This window comes from Myxocyprinus asiaticus, chromosome 33 (genome assembly GCF_019703515.2).
Source record: "Myxocyprinus asiaticus isolate MX2 ecotype Aquarium Trade chromosome 33, UBuf_Myxa_2, whole genome shotgun sequence".
Taxonomy (NCBI): domain Eukaryota; kingdom Metazoa; phylum Chordata; class Actinopteri; order Cypriniformes; family Catostomidae; genus Myxocyprinus; species Myxocyprinus asiaticus.
Genome location: NC_059376.1, coordinates 656384 through 678166, shown reverse-complemented (window position 1 = coordinate 678166; position 21783 = coordinate 656384). Strand labels below are relative to the sequence as shown.

The 21783-nt window shown below is 40.3% G+C and overlaps 1 protein-coding gene across 3 annotated transcripts in view; it reads left to right on the top strand.

The window, feature by feature from the left end:
• LOC127424008 (E3 ubiquitin-protein ligase MIB2-like) overlaps positions 1-21783 on the top strand; it is a 142485-nt gene that overhangs the window by 50169 nt on the left and 70533 nt on the right. For all 3 annotated transcript variants that reach the window (XM_051668762.1, XM_051668763.1, XM_051668761.1), the window contains 5 exons: positions 15650-15756; positions 18129-18323; positions 19252-19394; positions 20085-20192; positions 20488-20592. In XM_051668762.1, coding sequence (XP_051524722.1) covers positions 15650-15756; positions 18129-18323; positions 19252-19394; positions 20085-20192; positions 20488-20592 — 658 coding nt within the window. The remainder of the gene's footprint in view (positions 1-15649; positions 15757-18128; positions 18324-19251; positions 19395-20084; positions 20193-20487; positions 20593-21783) is intronic.

Below are 21783 nucleotides of genomic sequence, written 5' to 3'. Positions count from 1 at the left end.
GACTAATCGCAATTAATCACATACATCAGGGGTCGGCAACCTTTTTGACATGGAGTGCCATTTTTTTATTTTCCTGGTCAATGGCTAATTTAGATTTTGAATAGACTCAGATTTTTGAACCCCACCATGTTGGTTTATGTTTTCTCTTTTATTGTTTAATGTAATTTTGAGTGTGACCATGGTTTAAGGAGGGTGTACCTGTATACTGGGTATATATCTCAAGGATTAATAGTGGTGTTTTCTTTATTACATCACGTGTTGTTCTGAAAGCAAAAAGAAACAAATGAAACACGGAATGCGCAGCCTGACCGAAGCAAAGCGGGCGCGTTTACTCGCGTGATTAACCAAAAGTGAAGCGTTGCCGGCTCGTGATGCATGAATGGCTTGCACGCGCTGCACTAGTCTGTTGGGTATACTGCAGTCTCGTCACATTTTTACTTTTTGTTTAGCCTCTCATTTAGCTCATGAAAACATGCTGCTTGATCATGAGGAAGGATTACATCAAGATGTAGATTGGAATGTAGGTGTGGAATTTATATAAATAAAATAGTCTCAGTGATTACCCCTCCAGCATTGGCACACGTGCCATAGGTTGCCGACCCCTGACATGCATCATTATTTGCTGAGAAAGGCCAACAAATAAAGATAATACAATATAAATAATGCATAATAATTAAAGTAGGATAATTATAAATGTATTATGTAGGGCCTATAATAAATACAATAAATTACATATTCTGATTGAAATATATTGCATTATTGTGATAATTGGCTGTAGAAGTCAATATATTGTTTTTTATTAGGGCCCAAGCACTGAAAGTGCTGAGGCCCTATAGACCTTTTTAACAGAGTGTGATGATGTGTTTCTGCCTTATTTAGCAGCGTAAATATCGCAATTTTTTTATATTATACATTTTTTAAATATTGAGTGTAAGTTTATGACATTATGCTTTGTGTTATATTATCCTGGAATTAGTTTTAAAAACTGAATTGCCACAGCTGTGAGGGGGTTTCTATTACAGCTGCTGAGAGAGTGACAGTACATTTGGCATCTTCTCCCAACTGACTCTCTTAATCCACCACTCTCTATTTTATTTCCTTTTCTGGAAAAAGGGCTGGGCGATATGGCAAAAAATATTATTACAATATTTTTTCCCATATTGATCAATATCGATATTCATCATGATATATAATTTGATAATGCTGCCAGCTTGAAGAGTATCCCGACAATGACTGAAGCCTGGAGAAACCAGAGGGTTCATTAATTAAATTTTAGAATAGTTTTTTATTTTTTTATATATTTTTTTATCCCGTTTTCTCCCAATTTGGAATGCCCAATTCCCACTACTTAGTAGGCGCGGTTACTCACCTCAATCCGGGTGGTGGAGGACAAGTCTCAGTTGCCTCCGCCTCTGAGACCGTCAATCCGTGCATCTTATCACGTGACTCGTTGTGCATGACACCGCGGAGACTCACAGCATGTGGAGGCTCATGCTACTCTCCACGATCCACGCGCAACTTACCACACGCCCCATTGAGAGCGAGAACCACTAATCGCGACCACGAGGAGGTTACCCCATGTGACTATACCCTCCCTAGCAACCGGGCCAATTTAGTTGCTTAAGAGACCTGACTGGAGTCACTCAGCATGCCCTGGATTCAAACTCGCGACTCCAGGTGTGATAGTCAGCGTCAGTACTTGCCTCCAGAATAGTTTATAGCAAAAATAGAATAACATAACGTACACTTTTAACTGTGCAAACATGCTTTATCTGCCTTAACAAAACAATACAAGTTAGGTTGCCTTGTAACTTATTAAAATAGTGTAAAACCTAAAAGTTGTGACTACTATCACATCACTTTGCATCTTTGGCAGGGCAGCAAACATCTCAAATATTTGAAGAGGTACAACCAAAAAAAAAAAAAAAAGGAAAAAAGTAAACAAGTGGATCACAAAGGCCCTGGCACATTTAAATACAACTGTAAGATAAAATAAAAGTTCAAAAATATTAATTATGCAGTAGTTTTACATCTCTCAAATGTTTTAGAGGTGGAAATCTGAGTAAAAAGTCCTTTGACCCCAGAGGGTTAAATGAACGCATGTTAACTAGAGAGGACTCGAATGGCTTTACCTCATCTTTGCGATGCATGATTAGAATTAAATGTATTTTTGTAGTTGTTTTTGATCAACAACTGACTGGAAAAGAACAGAAAGGGCATTAAAAGAGTCAGTATTTACTGGTGAGTGAAATGTAAATGTTTACCAGCCAGTTGCCAAATATATTCACTTTAGTTACATAAATCAACAGCCCTAGTTGAAATGCTTGCACACACTGTCATATGAGTCATGTGCCATATCAGTGTAACAAAGAGAAAAATGTCCAGCACTGACTTTAAAACACACAAACATCACATGAGATGTCTTACAAGCATGAAACCAGCGCAACACACACACACACACACACACACACACACGTTGGTATTTGTGGTTTACGAGGACTCTCCATAGCCATAATGTATTGTATACTGTACAAACTATATATTCTAAACCTAACCCTCACAGAAAACTTTCTGCATTTTTAAATAAAAAAACAAAACAAAACATTGTTTAGTATGTTTTTAAGCCTTTTGGTTTATAAGGACACTTGAGGTGTCCTTATAAACTACGTTTATAGCATAATTACATGTTTATAATCTAGAATAGTGCTAGTGAATAATCCTCGTAAACCATATATACCTGAACACACACCAAAAACTTTAATGAGACATAGTGAACGTTTTACCCTCTTCAAATAATACAGTGATTGATTACAGTTCAGATAACATTTGCCAGTGTTTTGGTCATACACATGACACAGTTCATCTGTGATGCTGTAGCAAAGACACAATTATACAGTTTATTATTATAATTATTACAATGCAATAAAAATTATGAAGGTAACCTTAAGCAAACAAGAGTTAAAGATTCCTTCAAGAGAGGGATAATGTCAAGATAAAAACAAGACTAAATATAATAAATAATAATTGTGATGACAAATATGCAGTCAAACATTTTACACCAACACATTGTTTATTATTGATATTTTCCACATATAACAGTAATAGTGAATGTAAAAAGGTAAGGATGGGAAAGGAGGAGGCAGGAACCAGCTGAACAGTCAAAATAATATTTAACTAGATAAAAAATTTCGTCAAGACAAACGTTGATGTTGGCTTGAGAAAGCCTAGCGGGAAAGTTTGAAGTAGCTGTAAAAGCTTGAAGTTTAAAGATTATAAGACCATTCAGTCTATCAGATAGATGGATAGATAGATAGATGGATAGATAGATAGATAGATAGATAGATAGATAGATCATTTGGTTGCTAGGCAGTTACCAAGGTGATACTCAAAAGGCTCCTTGCTACCCTGAGTCCAATGAAAGCAACCCAAAGTCACTATGATGTTCTGGTGCAGAAATATGTGATTTGTTACTTGGTTGCTAGGGTAACCCCATATGGTTGCTAGGCAGTTACCAAGGTGACACTCAAAAGGCTCCTTGCTACCCTGAGTCAAATGAAAGAAACCGGAAGTGTCTACAATGTTCTGGTGCAGAAATATGTTATTTGTTGCTTGGTTGCTAGGGTAACCCCATCTGGTTACCATGCAGTTACCAGGGTGATACTTATCAAGCCTCCTTTCCATCCTGATTAAAATAAGTCAACCCGGAAGTCTCTACAATATTCTGGTGCAGAGATATGTGATTTGTTACTTGGTTGCTAGGGTAATCCCATGTGGTTGCTAGGCAGTTACCAAGGTGATACTTAGCATGGCTCCTTGCTATCCTGAGTGAAATAAGTCAACCCGGAAGTCTCTATGATGTTCTGGTTCAGAGATATGTGATTTGTTACTTGGTTGCTAGGGTAACCCCATCTGGTTGCTATTCAGTTACCAAGGTGATACTCAAAAGGCTCCTTTCTACCCTGAGTCAAATGAACAAAACCGGAAGTGTCTACAATGTTCTGGTACAGAGATATAAGATTTGTTACTTGTTTGATAGGGTAACCCCATTTGGCTGCTAGGCAGTTACCAGAGTGATACTTAATGAGGCTCCTTGCTATCCTGAGTGAAATAAGTCAACCCGGAAGTCTCTACGACATTCTGATCCTGAGATACCCATCTTAGTGATTTTGAATGGAAGTCAGTGGTGTTTGGTTGCTAGGGTGCTCTAAATGGTTTCAAGGGCATGGCTAAGTAGTTTCCATGATGATAGTTGTAGACTGATTGCTCACCCAATTCAAACAAGCCAACTGTCATGTCTCTAGGACATTCTGATCCGAAGAATCACACACTAAGTGAAAGCAATAGTGTTGGTTACTAGGGTGCTCTAAATGGTTGCCAGGGCATGGCTAGCCAGTGAACAGAGAGATTCTTATTGGCTGCTTACTAACCTGCCTCATAAGAGCCAATCCCCAAGTGTTTACGACATTCTGTTCTGAAGATATCCTTCTGAGACATTTTGAATGTAAGTTAATGGGGGGTGGTTGCTAGGGTCCCATAAGTGGTTGTTAGGGCATGGTTATGCCATTTCCAAGGTGATACTTAAAGAGTGATTGGTATCCTGATTGAAATGAGCCCACCCCCATGTATCTATATCATTCTGATTGGGAGATATGATCTGGCAACTATCTTGCATTGACTGCCGTAGTAGGAACAAAATTCTCTTCCCATAGTACCCTATGGGACTTTTTGGTATGGTTTTAAGCCCCCCTTTTTACCCCCTGGGGTACATTTTACCCCCAAATACAGGGCATGTTAGAACACGGCTTGCTAGCCCGAATCAAATGAGAGCGCCCACATGTGTCTAGGACATTCTGATCAGAAGATATCACACTCAGCCATTTTGAATGGAAGTCAGTGGGGATGGTTGCTAGGGTGCTCTAAATGGTTGTTAGGGTGTGGCTAAGTAGTTTTTAAAATGGATGCATGAAGACTGATTGCTCACCCACTTGAAATAAGCCAACTGCCATGTCTGTAGTATGTTCTGATCCAAAGATATTCCTCTCAGCCATTTTTAATGGAAGTCAATAGGACTGGTTGCTAGGGTGCTCTAAATTGTTGCTAGGGTGTGGCTCAAATGTTAAGTCAAAAGTAAAATGAGGGGGGGAAACGCTTCAATAGACAGTTCACATGGTGTTACACTTGCACTGATTCCTCCTACTCCAGCCTCAAGCTTCATAATAACAGTGAAATACCACATTGTTTTTTATTCATTACAGTGGCATGTAGAGGGGCAGTGGTGGCTCAGCGGTTAAGGCTCTGGGTTACTGATCAGAAGGTTAGGGGTTCAAGCCCCAGCACCACCAAGATGCCACTGTTGGGCCCCTGAGCATGGCCCTTGACCCTATCTGCTCCAGGGGCGCCATATCATGGCTGACCCTGCACTCTGACCCCAGCTTAGCTGGGATAAGTGAAAAAAAGAATTTCACTGTATATGTGCAAATGTATAATGTATGATAAAATAATGAAAATTATTATTATTAGAGTAGCAATATTCCCCAATAGCAGAGGTATTCGGCTGAACTCAGTGGTGAAGCGGCTCAGACTATGAGCAGAGGCCAGGGGCTGTTCAATCAGACAGAACACAACAGAATGCACAGATCCCGAAACACATATTTCCAAGTTGAACATCTTTCCTGACAAAGCATTTAAAATGAATTGCTTAATCTGAGAAATGTTTATAAGAGAGTAAGACGCAATGGCCAAAGACCTCCACGAAGTGTAAGGGGCTGTTCACACTGAACGCTTTTGCAACCATCCATTTGTTTTTCTATGTTAACGCGCGCTAGATGAACATCTTTGTTTCCCTTTGTTTTTGTTTATTCAGCATCTCGTGCAGAAGCGAGTGTTTTATAGATGATGTGTCTAATTAAAAAGAACTTTAAAATCATATTGAGACACCTGCTTTCTGTTAAACTGTATTAGTTGCGCTGTGTCTAGCCTTTTTTAGAGCAAGAATGTGATCGATCTGAAGTCATCGTATTACAGTGAGGATAAAAAAAATTGCTTGAAATCAGATGCGTTTCTGATGTGTTTATACGTTTCTCTCCACTGCATGAAGATATTAATTTGCTTTCTCACGTCACTAGCTTTAAATATGCAACTTAGCTGGCTAACGAATGCATAAACGTGACCAGCTGGATATAAACTAATGCAAATAGACGGTAATAGATGGTAACAATCGTGACATTTAAACATTTGGGTAGGACTTGCGTGTATTTTTGTCGCATTGTTCTAACCGCTTGAGATTAGCTTTAATGTTGGCATCCTCTCAGCCTTGTCAGCAAACATACTGCTGTTCTCTACTAATGCAGCATCTAGTCAGCAAATGAATTACTTTGTAATGATATGACATGTACTGTATACATACCTTTTTGTTATTGATGTTTTAAATCTGCATCTGAAGTGTTCCGCACCATGCAGAGTGTAGTCTCACGTGTCAAAACAAACACCACAAGGTATCAGTGAATCTCCCATACTGTATAACGACAGCGGACCCTTCTCAGCCACTCCAGTACCGGACGCAACGGGGAAAAACTGTCGGTGTGGATTTTTTACGTTAAACCGATAGTTCCAAAGGTCTGTTATCGGTGCCGAATAATCGGCAAAACCGATATATCAGTCGACCTCTAGCAGCAACTTGTTGGCTTCTGTCACGTTGTCTTGTGTCTTCGCTAATCTTTCTTATGTCAAACACAGACACACAAGTGGCATTGGAGACACAAGTGGTCATGTGACTGTACATCAGCCCTCAAATGAACACGTAAAGAGGTCATTGGGTCTTTCTCAATGTCATCTTATGAGGAAAACAATGTAGGAATATTAGGCCTGTCAATCATTTAAACATTTTAATTTAATTCATTGCATGACATGCTGATTAATTAATCAAACTAAGTACATATATATCAATAATTGCTTAAAGGCCCATGAATAAAGATAATTAAATATAAATAATTCATCATTTTTTTCAGATAGACTCTAATTATAAATATAATATGTAGGACCCATAATAAATACAATGATTTAGACATTCAAATTGAAATATATTGCATTACACCTTGTGCTAACCAGACGCGACACTATAAGATTCCAGTGACAAGCAATCTGTCTGTCCACACCAGGTGCGATGCGACACAGCAATATTAATACACTAAAGTGAAGATAATTGATAATAAAATATAAAAATAAAAACATGTTGAACTGTCATTGTTTTAAACATCCAAATATACTGCCCAGATGAGAGTTCATTGCTATTGCTATGCACATAAAAAAGATTACAAACAATGCCAGATTAAGCGGGGCATAGATTTGCCAGCATTGAAAAAACTTACAGATTGCTGACAGAATACAGGTAGCATTTGTGCCCTCTCTGTGCGTGGCACACGCAAAGCGTCTGTGGATTACCTTTGATCTTGTACACAAACCTTAGATGCAAGAGACTGCTTAGGATTTATCCTGATGCTGTTTTAAGCCTTCGAACGGACCAGGTGGTGCCATATGGTGAGAGACAGCACGTCAGGACAAACATAACTGTCCCACGCTCTCTACACTAAGAAAATGAGAGCTGTGTGAGGGGAAACAGCCAAAAGAGAACAAAGGTCTTCGTCTTTGCTACCTCTTTACCAATTTGGAGCTGCATTGGATGAATTTTCTGGAGTTGGAATAGTTCCATCTGAGGAGCAAACGTTGATGGTTGAGCGTTTGGATGAATTATGGGAATAGGCAGTTCTTTTGCTCCGCGATCAGATCAGATCTTTACTATAAGGTATGTGGTGTTATTCGCCGTTATTCCATTGAGTTGAGCACAGAGCGTTTGCCAGGATGTTTCGGAACTCACTCTTGAAGAACTTGAAGAGTTCCCAAGTCTTCTTTAGTTTGTTGACACAAGGCAGCCTGTCTGTCATTAGCTGTATTGTGAGCATGTGCTTCAAATCATGCTGTGCTTGTACAAAATCTGTCGTAACGTGCTCAAGTACACATTCACATATGAGAAACATCAAACTCGAGCTGCACTCTGAGAAACAATCAAATACGGTTTCATGATCTTTCCATGCTATTGCAAAGGGTCTTTTTCTGTTCATTGTTGCCGTCTCTGTCTGCGCACTCATTCCCGCTGTGGTCTATTTGTTTTCTCTTTGTAATAATGCTGTTTTCTTCTCATTGCGCTAAATGAATGTGAAATCAGTGATCTGGTCAAGCTAACTAAAAAATGAGGAGAAAATGTCCTTCAGCTACAAACCAATGAGATGTTTTCAGTGCTTGAGTTGCACTACTTTTGTGTTTTTCTACAAATCTCTATAAAGATGACTGTAGTATACATTTTGGTTTCTTATTTTCACATTTTTGTCCTTCGTTCATAGTTAAAGGAAACCAAGACTAATTTCCCACAAAATTAACCTTGCAATTTAAATGGTGATTCTCTTGAATCTTATGATTGCTGTTTTGGAACCATTTGCATTATAAAAAGTGCTATACAACTAGCTAAAGGTAAAACTTAAATTAGGATTATTTAATTCCATAATTGATCATTTCAATTAACAATTAACTAATTGATCAATCAATAATGTGAGGACTCCAAATAATATGTGGACATACACTCAAAAAAATAACTCTATGGCTGAACTTGATTCAATCATGGACAGTGGTGTTGAGTTGTCTTAAATTAAAATATAATGTAAGTTCAACTTAAATACTTCAAGTAGAGGGAATCTAACTGAATCAAATTATTACAACAAAATGTAACATGTCAAAATAACTAAAATATCAAAAAATAACTCAAAGAAATCTTCTGCCCAGTTTCAGTTAACCAAACAAAATATTCATGTTGTCCCAACGCACATGGAATAAGTAAAGCTGACAAGACTCAAGTTAATTTAAGTTCTATTTCAAGTCGCTCACTCAATTTTATTGTTATTAATATGTATAGGTATATGTTTGAGTAAAATAAACATTTTTGTTTTATTCTATAAAATATTGAGAACATTTCTCCCAAATTCCAAATAAAAATATTGTCATTTAGAGCATTTATTTGCAGAAAATGACAACTGGTCAAAATAACAAAAAAGATGCAGTGTTTTCAGATCTCAAATAATGCCAAGAAAACAAGTTCATATTCATTTTTAAACAACACAATACTAATGTTTTAACTTAGGAAGAGTTCAGAAATCAGTATTTGGTGGAATAACCCTCATTTTCAATCACAGCTTTCATGCATTTTGGCATGCTCTCCACTCCTGGCATAGAAAATTCAAGCAGCTCGGCTTTGTTTGATGTCTTGTGGCCATCCATCTTCCTCTTGATCACATTCCAGAGGTTTTCAATGGGGTTCAGGTCTGGAGATTGGACTGGCCATGACAGGGTCTTGATCCGGTGGTCCTCCATCCACACCTTGATTGACCTGGCTGTGTGGCATGGAGCATTGTCCTGCTGGGAAAAACCAATCCTCAGAGTTGGGGGACATTGTCAGAGCAGAAGGAAGCATGTTTTCTTCCAGGATAACCTTGTACATGGCTTGATTAATGTGTCCTTCACAAAGATGAAACTGCCCATCATCACCAAAAACATTAATTTTACTCAAACACGTAACTATAAATAGTAAATCCAGATAAATTGATTATTTTGCAGTGGTCTCTTAATTTTTTCCAGAGTCTTTTACCAGTCCTTTTAAGGATGGAATATCACAAGTGTATTTCCTGCGCTGGCACATTCCACGGGACGGGCACATTTGCTGTCTTTCATTCCAGGGCAGCACCCACATTGAAGCAGCGTTCGTGGATATGCAATGCATTCACTGTGAACACATGAGCATCAAGATGCTACATTCATGGTTGGTGTTCTTCTCGATGGACACCGCCACATCCACAGCCTCCTGCAACACCCCCGCTGTGGCTCCGGATGGAACACAGGCAGGTGGTGCGCATGGAGAATTGAGATAGGCTCCCGGCGACGCAAGCTTTGCGGTCTTCCTCTCCTTCTACAGCATTTCCGCCCATGAAATATACTAGTGAATGTCTCCATCCCTGTGTTAGAACGGATGGGCTGATGCTGCTTGGCATATCCCCAGATGATATGTGGTGTCTATCGTGGAAGGCATCCAAAATGTGGCATTCACCCTACTCGGCTCACACACACGTTTCATGAGTGAACGCCTCTACCACGCCCCGGTGTATGGTGCCATTCTCACAGAGAATGAATGCCGAACTCTCCAAAACGTGGCGTTTTCCTTACTCTGCTCGCACGCACATTTCAGGAGTGAACGCCTCTATGTGCTGAACCACACGGAGCAGAAGGGCTTTACCACCCTCCTGCAGGTGGGAGCAGCATTTGCAGCACACTTATGCTCCGCTTCTGCACCTAGCTGGAAGTAACGCCCTTCACTCCCATCCAAACCGTGCAGACTTACGTCTGCTCTAGTGGCTAAGTCTTACGCAGCCTCAGGACATGCCATATCAGACCTGCACACCATGCAGTTTTGCAGGTCTTTCATGCAAAATCCTGGAGGACATGGACGAATGGAATCCTGACCTCGAGTTCTTCAAAGAGTTGCGCATCACGCTGCACACCACTGAGATAATTGCCCTGGCCATTGGAAGATCACCACATAGTTTTGTGGCACTCGAGCAGCATCTCTGGGCTTTCAGAGATGCGCGAGGCAAACAAGATAAGGCTCTCTGACTCTCTTGTCGTAGCCGAGCTTGTTCAGAGACACAAGTATGTTTTCTCCGAAAAACTCTAAGCTGGAAAGAAGCACTCGCAGGCTATGAAACATTTCCTGCCTATTCGTGCTGCAGTCGCTGAAAAGCCGCTTCGCTTAAGATTTTCATCAGGGCTACACCCCACGAAAACTAATGCTCCTTCAGCTTCCGTCCTGTTAAGCGGTGCCGGGCCAGTAGTGAGACTACAGTGCCCATAACTGAGATGCAAAGTGTCACGGCCAGGGTCGCGCCACAGCGGTGAAAAACCCCTGGGCTAGCCGAAGCACTCCTGACTATGTCAGATAGGCAAAAGAGGAAACCCGAGTCCTAAACCATTGTATGCCTTGGCCAAAAAGAAGGCTTGGTTCATGTCTCTTCTCCCGGCAATCACTGCCTTGAGAGAGTTGAAATCATGTGTTTTTGCAAACATAAAAATTAGAGTACGCATCTCGAAGCTGTTGCCCAGAGATGTAGTCACATACTCGAAAAAGAGATCTTTTCCTCCCCACTTTGTAGCAAACCCAAATCCCACACATTCTGAGATTCTGTGCCTTCTCACATTTCACGCAAATTCTTTTTAGGACATTACCAGGCATTTCCAGGTGAGAACCACGATGTACGATTATATAGTTCAATGCACGAAGCAGCTGCCTCATTTTCTCGGCATTGCGTCCTCCACGATTGAGTGCAGGACACGCTTACACTGTGTTCAGAGGTGAAGAACCTCTTAACCTGTTGATGTGCATGCAAATGTATAATTTGTCAACATTATGAACAATTTTGAACAGCACACTATATAGTAAATGTGAACTAATTTAAGCAAAGTAAAGTCAAACCCATGGGTGGGGTCAATGAGCATCAACAGGAAAGACGGCAGTTGTTCAACCATGGGTTTTAGTTAACTGTATCAGACCCTAATCAGGTTTCCGTTCAAAAACACTAGGCATAGTTCTTTTGACAACGTGCGCGCCTTCGCAGACACATGCAGTTAATTTAATCTCCATCACATGAAGAGCTTCAAGTTGGGGAGAATTCCTCTGTAAACATTTCAGAGTGCACTAGGATCGATGGCCGCCTCAGCTGCTGCCACACCGCTGGGCTCACTGCTCATGAGACCCCTTCAATGTGGGTCGTGTGAGAGTTTCGCTAATCAGCCACGCTGTCTACTTGAAAAGAACACCGTATGATCACCACGAACAAGTCCAGTAGGGCTAAAATGGCATATAAAGTGCTTAAAATAACTGGCTCTGCAATCATTCCAACTGGAACTCCTGTATAAAAAAGTGTGATTCAAACAAACAACATGTCAGTGGTTACATATATAAAATAAACCAGAAAGGAGGTTGGTGGTGTCCAATGTTGAATTTGATGCACCATCTTCCCTTGCGATGTCAAAACACCTTAAATTGGTCCAGGCAGTTTAAACTTTCCCGGCCGAGGAATTTGCGGAGCTGATCCGCTCTCACCTCAAGGCATTCGCCCATGAGTCAGGCTCCACTGGATTCGGCAAGTATGCGTTTCCCTCCTATTATCTGATACAGCAAGTGTTGTGCAAAATCAGAGAAGCAGGAAACAGTGCTCTGGGTTGTGCCGAAATGGCCCAACCAGCTTTGGTTTTCAAAGTTGTTGGAGAGGCCCGCAGACATAACATGGTCGTGCCATAAAACTTCACAGGAAGTAGACGCGCTGGCATTCTCGCCCTGTCTTTGTGGGATTTGTCCTTGGTGCTAAAAGCACCCTCAGGCCTCAATACTCCATAGGAACTGTCCATGGTGCTGGAAGCACTATGACTAATTCCAGAATCTTTTTGTATACTAACCCATAAGGCCTAAATACAGTAGTCACTCGGGAAGGTTAACCCCTTCTCTAACTGCACAAAAGAATGTTCCCTCTTGGCAAACACCTCTTGTTATGCAGTTGACACAGGTGACTGATAAACATGAAACAGCGCTGAAGCATCTGCCCAATGACATACATTTTGTATACTCCCCCCGTTGGGCTAGGTACAGTATGAATGTCTCTTAAGGCTTTGCTCTTAAACCGCATAGAAGGTTGTTTCCCAGTCTGTAAAACAACTGTCCCTGAGTTATTGAGCACAATAGCTGCTTTTACCACTCTTGTGACAAAATATTTTTGTATACTACCCCATAAAGCTGGTTGCACTAAGAAGTCACATTTGGAAGGTTAACCCCCTCCCAACCTGCATGAAAGAGTGTTCCCTCTCGGCAAACACCTCTTGTTATGCAGTTGATCCAATTTCAAGTTGGACGTGGTATTTAACTGGTGAGTCTTTTCAGACTGGTGTTCATCACAGTAAGAAAACCCAGCATATTGCTTGGTAAAAGTGATGTTTCACTTCCTGCAAGAGGGCTTGGATGCGGGGACTTTTCCCCATCCACGCTGAAAGTATATGTTGCAGCTATTGCTGCGTTCCATGACCCTGACAGCAACATTTCGATAAGTGAGCAGTTTTTACATGGTGTGAGATGTCTCTGACCTTCTTGCCCCGTTACAGTCCCATTGTGGGACCTGACCTTGGTGCTAAAGGCACTACACAGCTCTCTGTTCGAGCCACTGGAAACAGTACAATTGCGTGCTCTCTTGTTACAGGCTGTATTACTACTGGCCCTCACTTCTGTGAAGCATTTCAAGCCTAAAATAGACTATATTCCTAAGGTTTTATCCACCCCATTCAGTGCACAGGTGATAACCTTACATGCATTCTCTCCCCCTCCTTTTCAGTCGGAGGAAGAAAGTTTATTGCACACACTCTGCCCAGTGCGAGCGCTGTCCATTTACATTGAGCATACATGCCAGCTTAGGCTCTCAGGTCAGCTCTTTGTATGCTTTAGAGGCCGGCCCAAAGGCAAGGCAGTCTCTTAACAGAGGCTGTCTCACTGGGTCGTAGATTCTATTAAATTAGCATACGCAAATCACTTGTGACACAAATTTTGTATACTCCCCATGGTGGTTAGTTAAAACTTAAATATCTGTTAAGGCTTCACACTTTGACCGCATAGAAGGCTGTTTCCCTGCCGGATGAACACCTCTCTCTGGGTTGTTAAGCACAACAGCGGTGCTAATACTGCTTGAGTGATGTCAGTCTTTTTGTATACTACCCACACGGCTAGTTACACTAAGAAGTCACTTCTGAAGGTTAACTCCTTCTTTGCTTGCACAAAAGAGTGTTCACACTTTGCTAACTCCTCTTGTTATTCAATTTGCCCAACTTTGGGTTGGCTGGGAGAATTTTTTTTTTACTCCCTCCATATAGTGTAAGAGGTCCATCCTATCTTAAGTCATGTAGCACTCTTGTGTCTGTGGGATAGTTGGACCCTAAAACATGTTTTAACTGCCTCTCAGAAAGGTAAGACAGTTATCACATTGGTTTTTATCCTTTATCAATAACTGCTTCCCTACACGGCAAAGCAAGTTACTGGGATAATTTATTCTAGTGATTTGTTTTTCCTAGATTCCATATGGGAAGATCGAACTCTTCCTTCAGTTGGTTTAAGGTGCCCCCCACTGGCGGCCCCTTTTATAGCCATGATCAAAGGACTGTGAATTCAGTACCCCCTCCAAACTGTTCATCACCTCACCTGATGTGAGTTCTGTGGAGAAAATTGGCTACACTCGGACTATGGTAGCGTCACTGTGGTGTCACTTACTGTCCCGGACTCTTCCCCACTCATGTGTTGCAAACTTTCTACCACTTTTTTTGGTAACAAGCACAGCCAAATCAGTATTGTGCCGTTGTGCTATAGGGACCCCTACCGTCAATCATTGACGTAACGTCGAGTAAGCAAATTGAAAGGGAACGTCTAGGTTACTATTGTGACCCTGGTTCCCTGAAAGGAGAGAACGAGATGTTACGCAGCCTTGCCACAATATCGATTGCCACTGAAAAGGTTTTAGAGATCCTCTTGTCTCTTCAGTCAAATGTCCTGAGGAGGCTGTCTTTCGATCTGCATTTAATCTGCTCACTGAGCGTGAAAAGCAGGACTTCAAAAGACATCTGCCAATGAAATTGCTGTGATGGAAAACCATTCAGAGAGATCAGGGCTCTTGGGAGCGACCCGTACCGTTGATCATTGACGTAACGTCTCGTTCCCTCCTTTCAGGGAACCCGGGGTTAAAATATTAACCTAGATGTTCCCTTGGTTAAATACATTTTTTAAGTAATATGAACATGGGAGGATTGAGTAAAACTCATAATAGTGACAATTTTTGTGTCAGCTGTAAATATTCAGATTACAAAATCACAGAATAAAATGTTCTTTTAAAGAAGCAATTCAGAACTCCGAATATAAATGTCTCAAATTCAGATCTTAGAAATTCAGATCATAAACAAACTATTTCAAAGGTCAAGCTTCATTGTTCCACAGGGGGAAGTAGAGATTATCAGAATAGTTCAATTTAAGGCCAATCACAGAGCAAGCAGAATTCTCTGGAGCGGTCCAATGTTAATTTCTTTTTCAAATGTTATTGTTCATTGTTTGTTCATAATGCATCAACTAATGTTAACGTACACAACTTTTCATGTTAAAATATATGAACATATTAAGATATTAACATTGGCTGAGGTCAGTGTGTGCTGTGAAAGTTCTGTTCATTTTAATTCATGTTAACAACATTTATTCATTTTGTTCATCATAGTTGATGATGATTATTTAATTAATTAAAGGCAGCCTCATTAATTAAAGGCAGCACAACAAATACTATTATGATGTATAAACAGTAATGAGAATTGAGGGAGAATTGCTTAATTGACATGAAAATAATGCCACTATACAAACAATCTTAATGGTCTTAAAACTATTTTCTTTAAGCAAAATATAATTGATCATATCTTTGTTTATTTACGGAAATTCGACTTGTTTTTAAAATGTTTTTAAAATGTTCTTCTCTTTGAAACTCAGAGTGAGCTTGACGCCACGACAGAACCTGTCCAGAATCATTCTGAAGGGAATCTTCCAGGGCGTGAAGGTGGTCCGAGGACCTGACTGGGACTGGGGCAATCAAGACGGTGAGGGACATGCTCGCTCATCTTATTTTAACTTCATCTGATACTGTTCAGTTAAAAGAAAACTCGTAGAAGAAGACAGTTTACTGCTTGCTATAGCACCCCTTGTGGCAATGCTAAGGATGCATCGTATTTTTGCATTGCGTTATGAATTGTGTTCTGACACATTTCAGAACACAACAACTTGTGAAATGCAGTTGTGCAGCGTTTGCTTTAACGCACTTCATGTTTCGGCCCTTAGTTTAACAGAGGTCTAAAATTAGCCTGTAGTTCTGTAGTTTACTGTTTTATCATTGCATTCACTTTGTTACCTAGTAAGGGAAGTGTGGTACATGACTTTGTTGGTATTTTTACATTGGGGATAAAGGAGTTGTGAAATGGAAACACAAATTATAGCAGAAGCTCAGTGGTTCTGTTGCAAAAAAATATATATATATTTGTGAGCGCTGGATACTGTCTTCATATTTTCTCCTCCAAATGTTGTTTCCTGTAATAACCATGTATGTGCTCAAGTGAAGATCTGGAACCATTGTAAAAATTGCTCTTCAAAATGGCATTTTAAGGGTTTTGTCATGAAGATGTTAATGCTGAATGAGTCAAAATGCCCATGCGGGTTTCTTCACGTATTAGTTGATTTCATCAGTTCTTTCGTATTTATTTCCCAGCAATCACACTAGATGTTTAATAGTCTGTGAAGTGGTTTGTTTCTGTGTTGAGAGTGGTCTTAAAGCATATTTAGTGCAGTCATTTGTCATGGCTGTGTTTTCACTGTTGATTAGTTTGTTGTTGAACACTTGTGTTTGCTGGTGATAGTTATTAGTGGCAGGAATGAGTGAGTGAATCTCACGAAACCTGTGAAGAACATTTCTGGGGTTATATTTCACCCAACCATCCAAAAGAAAGAAACTGTATTTTGCATAAAGTAAACAAAGCCTGTTGTTGGACCATTAAGAGGTTTTGCATTGTGACATTATTTTCTTGATAATTACTAACATTTTCACCCAAATTTCTGCCTCTGGGTGTTTTACTTTTGATTTTCTAGTAATACTAATTATTCTTAATGCTGATAAATTAAAGACAGTACAATAAGAGCTACCAGAATGTGTAAATATTTTACAATTTTTGTGAAATTTCTTTTTTCTTTTTTTTTAATGAGAATTTGGAGGAAATGTGCATCTAGCCATTTTATTTTAAATTTATTGAGTTTTCAGTAATACTAATTATTCTCAACGAAGGCAGTGCAATAAGAGCTACCAGGATGTGTAAATATTTTACCATTAAAATACTATTTTTCTTTTGTTTCTTATTTTGTTTTTTTGTTTAGTTTTATTTGTCAGATTTTATGGGGGCCTGGGTAGCTCAGCGAGTATTGACGCTGACTATCACCCCTGGAGTCGCGAGTTCGAATCAGCGTGTGCTGAGTGACTCCAGCCAGGTCTCCTAAGCAACAAAATTGGCCCGGTTGCTAGGGAGGGTACAGTCACATGGGGTAACCTCCTCATGGTCGCTATAATGTGGTTCTCGCTCTCGGTGGGGCACATGGTGAGTTGTGTGTGGATGCTGCGGGAATAGCGTGAAGCCTCCACATGCACTATGTCTCCGCGGTAACACGCTCAACAAGCCACGTGATAAGATGCGCGGATTGACGGTCTCAGACTCGGAGGCAACTGAGATTCGTCCTCTGCCACCCGGATTGAGGCGAGTCACTACGCCACCACGAGGACTTAGAGCGCATTGGGAATTGGACATTCCAAATAAATAAATAAATAACATTTTTTTGTCAGATTTTATGGTGAAATATAACCTGACCATATTATACACACTTAGTGAGATTCTCCTGTATTTGTGGTTGTTTTTGAGTGGGGCTCACACTTGTTGGATCTGTATCTGGTGAATTGCTCATGTGTAGAAATGCCAAGTGACATGATGAAGAACTTACTGGAATGAAAAAGCAACAAAAACAGCAGTATTCTGTGATTTAAAACATGAGATTCATTTTAATGAATAAACCTGAACTGACATTTATTTCCTCTCAGATGTTTATATTCTCATCAGCCGCTGACACTGTTCTTAGACTCCTGCCCTGTGCGTGTTTGTGTGCATGTGTGTGTTTGTGTGTGTGGGTTGGTGTACATATGTGTGTCTGTGTGTTTGTGTGCATGTGTGTGTGTTTGTTTGTGTGTGTGTGTGTGTGTGTGTGTGTGTGTGTGTGCATGTGTTTGTGTGCATGTGTGTATGTTTGTGTGTGTGTGTGTTTGTGTGTCCGTGTTTGTATGTATGTGTGTGTTTATGTGTGTCCGTGTTTGTATGTATGTGTGTGTTTATGTGTGTCCGTGTTTGTGTGTGTGTGCGTGTGTGTGTGTGTGTGTGAGCAGGAGGAGAGGGAAAGGTTGGGAAGGTGGTAGACATTCGTGGTTGGGATCAGGAATCAGGCCGCAGTGTGGCGAGTGTCACATGGACCAACGGCACCACAAACGTCTACAGGATGGGTCACAAGGGGAAGGTGGATCTCAAATACGTGTCTGATGTTCAAGGAGGATTCTACTACAAAGAACATCTGCCCAAATTAGGTAAACACGCCAAATGGCAGTAAAACAGGCCCTGGTGAAGCTTGTCCCCTGTGTGTTTGATTGTGTGAGTGTGTGTGAGTTTGTGTGTGAGTTTGTGTGTGTGTGTGTGTGTGTGTGTGTGTGTTTGTTTGCGTGTGTGTGTGCAGGTTTAAGTGGTTTATGAGGAATTTTTTTTAGGTTATAAACTGGTAATTACAAGGGTATTATGCTATAAATGTGGTTGATGAGGACATTTCTAGTGTCCTCATAATTCAAATCACTTAAAAATCATACTAAACGATGTTTTATTGAAAATGTAAAAATGCAGAAAGTTTTTTGTGAGGGTTAGGTTTAGGGGTAGGGTTAGGGTTAGGGGACAGAATCTATAGTTTGTACAGTATAAAAATCATTATGTCTATGGAGAGTCCTCATAATGATAGCTGCACCAACATGTGTGTGTTTGTGTTAGTGTGAGTGTGTGTGTGTGTGTGTGTGTGTGTGTGTGTGTGTGTGTGTGTGTGTGTGTGAGTGTGTGTGTGTGTGAGAGTGTGTGTGTGTGTGTGTGTGTGTGTGTGTGTGAGAGTGTGTGTGTGTGTGTGTGTGTGTGTGTGAGTGTGTGTGTGTGTGAGAGAGTGTGTGTGTGGGCAGGTTTAAGTGGTTTACGAGGACTTTTTTTTAGGTTATAAACTGGTAATTACAAGGGTATTATGCTATAAATGTGGTTTATGAGGACATTTCTAGTGTCCCCATAATTCAAATCACTTAAAAATCATACTAAACGATGTTTTATTGAAAATGTAAAAATGCAGAAAGTTTTTTGTGAGGGTTAGGTTTAGGGGTAGGGTTAGGGTTAGGGGATAGAATCTATAGTTTGTACAATATAAAAATCATTATGTCTATGGAGAGTCCTCATAAGGATATCTGCACCAACATGTGTGTGTGTTTGCAGGAGAGCATGCGGAGCTGCAGCGGCAGGAAAGTGCAGACACTCACTCGTTTCAGCAGGGTGATAAGGTCAAGTGTCTCCTGGAGGTGGACATACTCAGACAAATGCAAGAGGGACACGGAGGCTGGAACCCCAAGATGGCTGAGGTGAAACTCGAGTACACACTGCAAAGTTTCAGGAGTGACAGTCTGTGTACATGACCTCTTTAAAGGAATAGTTCACTAAATGTAAAAATGAACGTTCTCTCATCATTTACTCACCCTACATGTTGGCCAAAACCCGAATGATGTCCTTTTAGCTGTGGAAAATAAAAGCAGATGTTCAATGTTCATGCTGCTCTTTTCAGTATAATGTAAGCAGACGGTGACCAGGGGCCGTCAGAAAACACCACAAAAAATGTCATTAAAGAATTCCAGGTTTTCTGGTCATCTTTTTTTTCATCCAAAAGTTCTGCGACTTACAATCGCAATAATAAAATAATAAAAGCAATTTATTAATATAATATGTAATTGTTGTCAGCCATTAAAACACACTGCACATCAAAACACACATGCTTACACACATTCAGATGAAAACATCAGTCGTGGTGATGGTAGGAACAGTTTTAAGTTTGCCTATAGAAATTTTCAGTCCATCGTAACATTATTGTCAACAAACAGGATTACTCTAAAAGAGCGCTGTCACACACAACTCCTCACATCCCCACACAATGACGTCTCATCGCAGCCCTCGTAAAAACATTCAGCTCGTGAACCAAAATATCCTTGATCTGTCTGTGGTTGTTGGTCTGTGTGCTTGACAAACAGTTATTGATTTCTTTAAATTGTATTTGATAGTACATCTCCAGAATCGGGACAGTGCACCGAATAACAGACCGTGGAGATGTGAGAGTCCAGTACAGCAACAACATACGCTGGACATTTCATCCTGGAGCTCTGACCAAAGTAAGTGCAATCCCAGGAAACGTGTTTTAGTGGACTGTCTGTAACTCTGTTTTGCCTGTGTGCTGATTTAGTAACCAGTAAAGCTGTACGCTGTCTGTCTGGTCCATGAATCCTTCTCTGTGTGTCAAAAACAGGCCATAAATAGCTCACCGTGCGTGTTGTGACACTGATTAGCTAAAGCCTCAGACGACTTTGACTAATCACTGTTTCAGGAATTTGCTGTTCCTCTAATAGCGTCTCACCTCTAATCAAACCTGTCTTTCTCTCTGTCCACATGCTGTGTCTCTCTCTGCAGGTGAATACGTTTGCGGTGGGTGAGCTGGTGAAGGTTCTTGATGACATTGACAGTGTGAAGAGGTTACAGGTCGGTCATGGAGAGTGGACAGACAGTATGGCTCCAGTAGGTTCCTCAAGCTCTGGCCAATATATTGAATAATCACACTATATTTGGGGTAAATCTGCTGCCGATATTAAATGAATTAATATTGTGAACTAGCTGGTGAGTTTAGTTCAAACTGTTTCAATAGCTGGGTTTCCATCCAGGTATTTTTGTGCAAATTTTAGGATTTCGCATAAAAAATGCAAATAAAATCTCCAGAATGTGCATACAACACTTATACACTCGCTTGAGGTGGATACAGTTACCAACATGTGCATAAATTATGACATAAACACATTGACTGAATAATATATTCCTACAGAATTGATAAAGAAATACAGATGCACATCAAAATCGTCATGTGACTTTGCCTCAACAAGAGATGTGAATACATATTTCCCTCAGAAAATATCATCAATAGCATCTCAGATGTCGTTCAGGTGATTGTCTACTATTACCTCCCAGAACTGTGACAGACAGAAGACATCTGCCACTGAAAGTTCATCAGAGTATTTTGTGTGCACGCTTTAAACCGCAAGACATGTATTACATTTAATAAGAAAAACAGTGGCTTCAACTTCCATTTTCATTTCTATTTTGCAGCAATTTCCCCAGAAGTGTCAATTTTCTTCTCTTGGACACATGGGATGGAAATGCTGCTTTATTCTGATTCAGAATTCATAACTTGAATGGAAACATGACTAACGACAGCTCAGTGGCACCGGAGATGTAAAATCTCCAGTGATTTCTCCATAAACCGCTTTGACAGAGGCACTGTGCTTTGTTTATGTTATGTTCTGTGTATTATGTTTCATTATAATTTTCATTTCCCTGGTGAAGTGTTGGTTTTCAAATGAAGAAAAGCCATCACATCAGTGTTTCTTGTGTTCTCTTCACTGGCTATGTGCAAAAACAAACAGCGCAACCATGTACTGTAGTTCATGCATAGAAATGTAAAAATTGTGTTTTATTAAATGGTATTTTCAGGCTGTCAATGTAACATTTCAGTGTTTTTAATTACTTAAAAAAACATGTTAATCAAATTAACGCAACTAATTGTGTCAGCCTGAAGTAGCACCTTCATGTTTTTATGAGACTCGTTCAGCAGGGGGCAGTAAGCTCAACTGCAGCTCTACAGACAATAAACACACTCACTGACAGCAGACACACAAGATGAGAACACATTCTTTTTGTTCTGGTGTATTTATTATT